This window comes from Pseudopodoces humilis, chromosome 2 (genome assembly GCF_049639895.1).
Source record: "Pseudopodoces humilis isolate 2021_Gansu_Grassland_sample_001 chromosome 2, ASM4963989v1, whole genome shotgun sequence".
In the NCBI taxonomy this organism is placed as follows: Eukaryota; Metazoa; Chordata; class Aves; order Passeriformes; family Paridae; genus Pseudopodoces; species Pseudopodoces humilis.
Window position 1 is genome coordinate 27340823 of NC_142201.1, and position 9458 is coordinate 27350280.

The following is a 9458-nucleotide window of genomic DNA, read 5'->3' on the forward strand; positions in this document are numbered from 1 at the left end:
GACTGGGGGATGTCATGGGATGAAATGCCTGCTCAGCCTGGTGCTCCCTTGCACTTGTCTGCAGATTCCGAATGTTCCTCCTGCCTGTATCAATTACGGGAAAGTCTATAGGAGACAGAGGTAATTTTGAGTTAGTTTTAAAAAAGCCCAAACAACCCACAACAAAATCAAATCCACAAATCTCCTAGTATTGGGAGGCATTTGGATTATTTAAGAAGTGAATCATGTTAGCTGCGAAATCCACAGAAGCAATTAAGTGGTCTATGAATCAGTAGAGACTAGTTTATTGACATTACTGAACCTTCAGTTTCAGAAGCAGTTTCTCAGCTAGTGTTGATATGTAGAAAATCACAAATGTAAACAGCATAGTTTCAGTTTTCAAAGAAACTTTTCTTCTTTAGTGTCAGCAGCATGTTAATTTAACAAAATTATTTTCTCACTTAATATACTTTTTAAATTAGAAACACTAACATAAAAAAGCCCCAAGCAAAAGGAAAAATAATTCAAACCCTAATTATTACTTTCAAATATGAAGTATTTGCCACAGCTGAGAGGAAAAAAGAACTTTATAGTTATCACCTATTATTGTGTCATTATTTGGAACTATGCCAATGGTTCTGTATCCTTTTTATCACTGAAAAGTCTGTAAGTTTCATTTGCTTACTGGACTGGAAGACTGCTTAAATGTTTCCTAAAGTAAAAAGATATAGAAAATGAATGTCATGAGTTAAGAAACTATCACTGGCATATAAGTGGAATGTGAACAGCCAAAGATAATATCCTCTCACTGGCATACTTCAGAGGCTAAAAAGGAAGCTTAAAAGTTTTCCCAAAAATACTGAATTCTGTTCAGATGTGTCAGCATGTGGATGGTCTTAACAGTTCCTAGAGATTATTAAACACATAGTTAAAAACAGTATTATTTAATAGCCCTTCACAAGCAAAGTCCATTGCTCTCTGGTTTTTTTTTTAATATTGCTTATTTACTGGGCTCTATTTTATTTCATTATACCCACTGAGGGACTAAAAAGCCAGCTCCATTTTAATGACATATTTTTTCACATGTATGTGACCTGACTACCAACAGACCTGGTTTCTGCCTTTTCTAAATTAAAAGAAAGCCAACATCAAGCATAGCATCGTCTGGGTTAATGCCATGACCCAGCACTAGGGAAAAGGGCCTGGAAATGTCAACAATTAAACTTGAACTCTGACAGAAATGCTGTTTCATCATCTCCAGCAGGGTTAATAGATGTGACCTTTTAGACTCAATTCACCATCAGGATAATTCTGCAAGAAATCCAACACGGTCTTTGCCTTTAAATTCCTATTTGAGGTGTCCATGTGAACTGATACTGTTTGTGTATTTCTATGCATAAAGTCTCCAGCATTCTGCAATGTGTGGCCATAGCACAGAACCAAAAGTATGCAACTGTGCTGGAGGCATGACTGCCCAACTGGAAAGGATCAAACACAGGCAGAAGAGAGGAGGGCTGGAGCAAGGGGCTGCACAGTGTTCCATCTTCAGCCCAGCACACATCTTGGATGATACTCTGCTGTAACCAAGGCAAAACCTTCTCTTACCTCAGGAAGGTGTTAAAGTGCCTACCTGAGTGAAGTCTCTGATTTCAGGGATAACATTCAAAGTAGGACATTAGGTCTTCCATTTCCACTTCTTTTTCATGGCATGATTCCTTCTTTATCACATTTTCCAGAAGTTTTTCCCAAGTTGTCTCTCTGTTTTAAGCATGTAAATTGAATGCAAGAGTACAGTACTCATGCTCTACAAAATACCTGTAGAAAGAGCTGACAGCATTTTCCCTATATGATGAATTTAGGACTGTAAAACTGGTATGAGGACTAGGACACCTCTTCATGGAAACACAACGGACATCTTAAAAATTCTCTTGTAATTTTGAAAAAAAAATTTTGAAAAAAAAAAAAAAGAAAAAAGTTGCAGAACAACTGTTCTAAGTGATTTCAATTTTGTACAGTGTTTAATGCCTATAGGAAATAGAAAATCCTGTAAACATCCTGGAAGAGGATACTGAAGTGGGAGAGAATTATAAGCAAAAGTAAGAAAATTAGAGAAAGACAAAAGAAGTAATAAACACCAATTTGTGAAGTCATCTCAAAACTTCAGAAAGGTACAGAGCAGGTATCTACCCCTGAGCTTGGGTTCCTTTCATAGTCCATGGAGATAAAGGGGTGCATGTAGGAGACATCTCATACCATCCTGAAGAGAACATCTCAGATGTGTCAAACAGTTTGCATGCTGGCAGTACAGATTTGGTTTTCTATTGATTATAAAAGAAGCCTTGGGGATTGGAAAATGTCCAGCTTTAGTCAAACAATTCCCATCTGTCTCTAAGGGGTTGAGCATTTCTTTTTTTCCATTTGAGTATGGTCCTGAGAAGTGTATTTAACAATATACAACTACCTTATTGACTAGTTATTTAAATAAAAGTATAGCAGGCTGACTTCAGTTTCTCTAAAGAGGAGATGCCGAAAGAAGAATTTGGATTACATATCTTCTTAATAATTACTTTTGTATTTTTGTTTACTATAAAATCTAATGCATATCAGGTGCTGAAAAGGACAGAAAAATTCAGGACAAGTTGTCAGTTGTTACACTGTATTAAAGTAACTACAGCTCTCTAGGCCATGACAGCATTTCTCTCTCTTTTTTTTTTTTTTTTGAGACAGAGGGACTGTAAACACTTTTGACTTATTCCCATGTATCAGGCACTGGTTTTTCCACCCTCTGTTTGAACCAGCAGATTATTTCTGATACTGATCAGCTACTGAGGAAAGCTTACATGGGTCACAATGACTGCAGGCATAACAGAGTCTATTCAAACAAAGTCATTCAAACAGAGAATGTTTTCAGTGTCTGTTGCAGAACTATGTTTTCTTAAGTATAACTGATTAGTTGTGTTTGCTACCAGCTTTATTTATAGAAATATCACCTTTAATCCCATCCCAAACCCACAGGAGAAGGAGCAATCAATGATCAGTGGGCAGGTGAGGGGCTGCTAAGAGTGGTTTTGCACTGGGAGATGAGTACTTGCTGCATCAGAACTCAGAAAACATCAGATGAGTTCTTGCAGGATCAAGCCAAGTGAGATTATCTCTTTTTTTGTGAAAAAAAGGGTATGTTTTCACAGAAGAGTCATTTAGATCTCAACTGCATCCCATAAACAGTTTCCAGTATGTTGGAAGTCTATACTAAATGTAAGTACCTTAGTTTAATGCAGTGAGTCTAAGATACAGCATATAAAATCAAGATAAAATTCTAAAAAGAAAATCATTTGTTTAAGCTCACAAGGCAGCTGAACTTTAAATCAAATTCATGAGCAGCTCCATTCCTCATTCATTGTGTTCTCTGGCAGTTTACAAGGGAATAAATCGATAAGTGCCTTAATATGATTGAAAGGATTATCTACCCATAAACTTGAGTACAGGGTTTCTAAAAAGATTAAAGTCCTCATTTAGGTATGACCTTGAGCTAGCAGTGGACATTAGGACACATCTATCTGCCTTACATCAGTTCAGGTAGGACTGTGGCCCTCTGCTGCACCCAGGACTGACCGGATGCTGTGTGGGAAGAATTCATTTTTTACAATGAAATATTGGAAACAACTTCTCGGGCAAGCTGCCAGGTTTCAATTTCAACCACCATGAAGGTTAAGAAAGAGAAAACAATCAGCAGACACCTGAAAACAAGAGTTAAGAGTTCAACAGGCACAAAAATTTCCCTGCTAGCAATGTGCCTTGAAATTTTTCCAGCATCAGAATTCAGTGTTGGATTTCTGGAACTAGAGACAACTTTGTCTTTCTTTTATGTATCAATCTATTTAATATTTAATCCTTATATATCATAGCATAGAGTAGTGAGTCTAAGAATGAACTCCAGAAGTCATCTGAGCTCAAATTCTGCCTGTCCTACATGTTTGGGAAGTTTACTTTAGTGCAAGTATCTTGGGGAAAAAATTATTTTTTTTCTGAAAGTTTTTATCTCGTCTTTACAAAGATTTGAAAAGTTTAATAAGGCACTGTGGAGAGATTACATGTGAGATGGTCAAAACTCTAAGACAAACTTAATCTTAGTATGGCATATCACTTCCTGTGTATATGGTCTCTATGGAAGTGCCTTAAAAATAATATATTTTTCCTAAAATAAAAATCTAATGCTTATAAATTCATTATCTATTATCTATTACCTATTATCTATTTATTATATATATATTTTTTCACCTTGTCTGCAAAGTTCAGCTGTGAAAATAGATCCTGTCCCTGTGTCATTTTCCATGTTTGCTTAAATGTATAACCATGAGCCTTTCAAACCATGACAAAGCGGTGGGTAATGGCAGCAAATTTTAAAAATCCATCCATTTCCCCAGTTTAGTGACATGGGCAATTTCCACTGTAATGACCTACTTAACAGAGCTGAAATCAAGGAGGAGCACCAGGGTAAAATCCTTTTCTGTGGGAATAGACCATGCTGTTTCTCCTCTAGCTTCATTCCTGGTGCTTCCCCAGATCAAGACCCAAGAGCTCATACTTCCACAGCAGATCTCACAATATTTAATCTTCTTAAAATCTCCACTACATGGCTATTGATCAGCATCTGCACTTCCCGTTAGCTTCCAAACCTTGTGCTTTCCATGTATGGTTTGAAATCACAAAGCAGATACAGGGATAGCAGCAAGTAATTATACAAAAAAACTACCCTTTGTCCATAATTTTTCTCCATTGTGCCCATGGCAACCCCCTGATGCTCATTCTTGGGTCATGGTTTTCCAGTGCCTGGGATAGGCAATGGATTGCCTGGTAAATAGCTCACTTGATTTCCCACTAAGTGACATCAGTGTATATTGCACTGTAGATACTGCTGGGAGGGGAATCATACCTGCTTTCCAGATCACCTCCCAGGCATGTGATTTTAAAAAAGGTAAGATAGTTGAGAGGGGAAAATTTAAAAGGAAAAAAAAAAAAAAAAAAAAAAAGAAGAAGAAAATAAAATAAAAGAAAAGAAAAAAATGTGATCGCTCACCTTGCATTTACATTTGAAACAAATCTCAGCTTCCTACTTTCACTCCCTCAGGTTTCATCTAAGCCACAGGCCTGAAAGACAACACCTTCACTCTCCATTTGGTTTAAAACACAAAGGAGGCTTATCATAAAACAAGTGGGAGGAGGGAAAATGTCCTTTAAAATACAATCCTTTCAGAGGACTTGTAAGAATGAACTGTATTTATAAATATTTTAACAGCTTGAATTTGGCTTAGGCGTGTCTTACGCATCTTGAAATAATCACCAAGTCATGAAGATTAGTTTCCCACTTAAAGTTTCTTCATAATTTAGAGAAATATTGCAGTTAGGAAAGAAAAAAAGGTATGTATCTTCATTTACTACAAGTAAGTGCAATTCTAGTGGGGCCAGTGAACTTAGAGCATCACAGAATCATCAAGGTTTGATGAGATAGGTTAAGAGATCTTTAAGATCATCTAGTCAAACCAACAACTCAGCACCACAATTACCCCAAAACCATATCCCTAAACACTTAAAAACTTAACATGATTAACAGTATGTTCCCATACTGTTGTTTATCCTAGAAGGATCATCTATCCTGTGACAAAAAAAAAAAAAAAAAACAGATAAGAATACTGAAGCATCAATTCTTATCAACCTTGATGTCGAACTTCAGCTCATCTTAATTACCTTTCCTGTTACACATCTCTCTTCTGGATCTTGAGCATTAGGGCCCTTTCTTTTATCTTTGATGGGCCAAAATCAGACATGAGGTACCGAGCAGGGAAAGCTAATTTTTTAGCTAACAAATGTATGAGATTTTTAAAGGAAGAGCTAAAGGATGAATAATATTTATCAGCAGATAAGATTTGTTTGTAAAGATACATAAATGTTAGGCAACCTGCTATTGCTATTTGCTTTTACTCATGCTATATCCCAATCAGCATTATTTAATTATAAATCTGCAGGCAAACTTCTTCATTATGCCCCTTAATACACACTAATGAAAGAAAAAATGTGAGTGCTGCAAGACCTTCACATGACCTATGCACAGTTTAATAACTACTTGCATTTAGGCTGCCTCATCTTCCCAGGACACCCCACTGACAGCACCAACGTCACTCAGAGGAGTTGAGGTCACCTTTGGCATTCTGGGTTTTGCTGTTTTATTTGCTTGTGTGCTCCTTGATGATCTAATCAATTTTAAGAATTATAGCAGAAACTATCACATGACAACAGGTATCATAATAGCACAGAAATCCTGCCATGCATCCAATTCATATAGATCTGACTTTGAAGAATTATTCCACAAACAGAACACCCTTCAGAGAAACTTACCCATTTGCAGGTTTGATTCCACAGTCAATGTATCCAGACAGAAGCCAGCAGGCTCATAAGGGCACCTTTAATATACTTTTTTTCCTAAGCCCTTGAACACCCACCTCTTTTTCCCCCCTCTCTTCAAATGTTATTATCTGCTCTCACTGGTAAATAATAAAAAGAAAGCTCAATGTATGGAGAAAAAAACCCAAAAAGCAGTTCTTCTTTCTGCCTGAGAAAACTACTGACAAAAATATTGGAATTCATAAAACACACAAAAATGGAAATGAAACCTGGAAGAAGACGTGTCATTTTGCTCAGCACAAACCAAACCGAAAACAACCTACCAAAATAAGCCAAGGTACTGTTGACCATAAAGCCTATTTTTGGATGGCCAAAGTAAGTGCTGTTATACCACACAGCATTACTAACTCCAGAGACTTCACTTTGGGCAAAGCAGCAGTTTCCCAGAGGAAGCTGTCAGGATGAGTTAATGGTCATGAGTGGAGGACACATTTGAGGAAGGGACAGGTACCAGAGACCACACCATTGGAAGCAGCGAAGAGTTTGTAATTCAGGTAGAGAACATGTGTTTCAATCTACCACCTGATTTTACATCAAGATCTGTGGGAGAACTTCTTGGGTCGAAGGGCCTACACAAGAAGTGCTGCAGTCCAGGGTGGGAGAAGAGCCAGGAATTCGTTTGTCCTGTCCTCATGGCCTGGAGGCACCAAAGCAAGGATGCAGAGCAAGAGGGAGCTGTGCCAAGTCCCCTGGTCTGGGTTAGATAAGGATCACATGCACTCACAGGCCAGTTTGTGCTTTAGTGGATCTTTTTATGAATGTAGGAATAAATAAAGAAAGGGTCATGTTGCTTGGTGATGCAACAGACATCTTCAAGCCACAGGCCTCATCCTTGGAGGGATGAAGGCTACCCTCTGACTGTTCATTGTCCTTTATCTTCTATTAATAATTAAAAATATCCAGTTATAACACCTATATCTGGCAGCGCAAAAGATGGTTGCAAAAAAAGTTTTGTCTGGACAGGAGAAGAACTGAATCCTTTTCCCATCACTTCTGACAAATCTATTCCTGCAGCTTAATTTTCTACTGAAGCTGCAAGCATGCAATTCTAAAATAAAGATTTTGCTTTGCAGAACAGAAATCATCTAATGATGAGAACTCACTGGGACATGAGGAATTCATATTACAGATTGAGAGATAATTAAATTGGTAAATAGAGTACTTTCAGGAGGCTTTGTTCATGACAGAAACTGCACTGAGGGACCTGTAGTTCAGCAATGGCAGATTTTCTTGAAAAAGAGGTATTATATATTTTCATATACTTAATCCAACTGCCTCCAGTGGCTTGCCTTTTTTTAGATTCCATTTTTAGCTCTTAAGAAATAAGTAATTCTGCAGAATGAGATAGGAAATATTTATTCTACTGTTATTTATAGATCTACACTACTCCTTCATAAGGTCTTTTTTTAAAATGTTTTAAACTATGCAGGTCACTTGTGCTTGACCATAACAAGGCAATAAAAGTATGCTTCTGTTCACCACAAAAGAACATTGAGCTCCCTAATCACATTGCTTCATGCACCAGTGTTAAAAAGAAGAATAGTAAAGAATCATTGTTGAACTCTTACCAAAGCAGGAATTGACAAAGCCATACCACCTACAAGCATGGTCCCCTCCGATCCATTTGCCACGGATGTTGGATGCAAAACTGAGGGTAGTGCCCGAGATGCACACTAACATGTCACTGATGCTGATGTTCAGGAGAAGCATGTTGACTGGGTTACGAAGGGTTTTAAACTTGCAGAAGAGGATGAGGACAATCAAGTTATTCAAGAAACCAAAAAACAAGATTAATCCAAGAAAAATAGCCACTACTGTGTGCCCACTTCGTGAGAGTCCAGCCCTTGGCTGAACAGGATCTGCAGGTGCACCAAAGCTCAGGTTATACATCCAAGTGTGGTTCATTTCGGACTTTGTCACGGATCAGTGAGGGCAGAGATGCTGGGTGCCCTTTGCTGAAGTACTCCAGCTGTTTCCCAGAAGTCATTCCATCACAGATTAAATCATCTCAGGAGCCCCGTGATCTTTGCTTGGATGAGATATCTCCTAGATGGTTATGCAGGTGTGAAACACTGTATTGCAGCACAGGACTATTTTCCTGTGCTGTGTCTTTCCAGGGGTCTGCTCTGCAGCAACTCCAGGGCAGCAGAACCGAGTGAACAATCACCTCAAATCCATCTTTCTTGTTTAAACTTAGGATAATATTAGATGATGTTTTTTGATGCTCAGAATGGAAGGTATCTTAAAAAGATGCATCAGCAGGGTCTCCTCCTTCAGAGCAAATGGACAGCCCCATCAATGGCAGCTACCCTCCTTTCCTCTGACAATGGGTGTCTCTCTGAAAATAAAGAAAAAACAAACAGTTGAAAGCAAACAACACAGAGACCAAAAAATAGGTATCTAATTTACTAACAGTTCCTCCTGTTTTGAACTGTAACAAGTATCTCTCATTCTTTTCAGTTTTCACTCTGATTTTTAACAGAAACATCAGTTTGTTTACATTTCCTTGTATGTTTTAAGCAATTTTTCCCTAGCTCACAGTTTAGCATGAAGAATGTCATTTGCACCTTCTTAGCAAATTTCCTCACGTGAGAAAATGGATGGCAAAACATAACTTCTGCATCAGCTTCCCAGGGGAAGAACTCTGTCTTCCTCCACATTAAATCAATCTACACCAAGTTAAGTTTCATTCTTGGCTTGACCTTAATTGAAATTATAGCAAGTTTAGGAGGAGAAGGTATTTCTTTACCCAGAAAGAAAACTATCAAATGATGTCCCCCAAGCTCTCATGTGCACACAAAGGTTTGCATATCTGTGATTACAGTATCTCTCCTCCCACATTTACCAGTGAACAGATGTCTTCCTTTATTATTCATAAAGCAGTCTGACATCCAAAGCCTCACATCTCTCCTGTCACAGGTGTAAATTTTACCCACATTCAGTGAATACATTGTTTGTGTACTTTGTGAGACAACAGTATTTAATGTGGATTCATAACTACGTAGCCTGCCTTCTCTGGT

General features: G+C 37.9%; 1 protein-coding gene across 1 annotated transcript in view; it reads right to left on the reverse strand.

Moving 5' to 3' along the window:
- LOC102110002 (pinopsin-like) overlaps positions 1-8352 on the reverse strand; it is a 72334-nt gene extending 63982 nt beyond the window's left edge. Inside the window, exon 1 of the mRNA XM_088051352.1 lies at positions 8007-8352. Coding sequence (XP_087907478.1) covers positions 8007-8343 — 337 coding nt within the window. The 5' untranslated portion in view covers positions 8344-8352. The remainder of the gene's footprint in view (positions 1-8006) is intronic.
- Positions 8353-9458: the final 1106 nt, after the last annotated feature.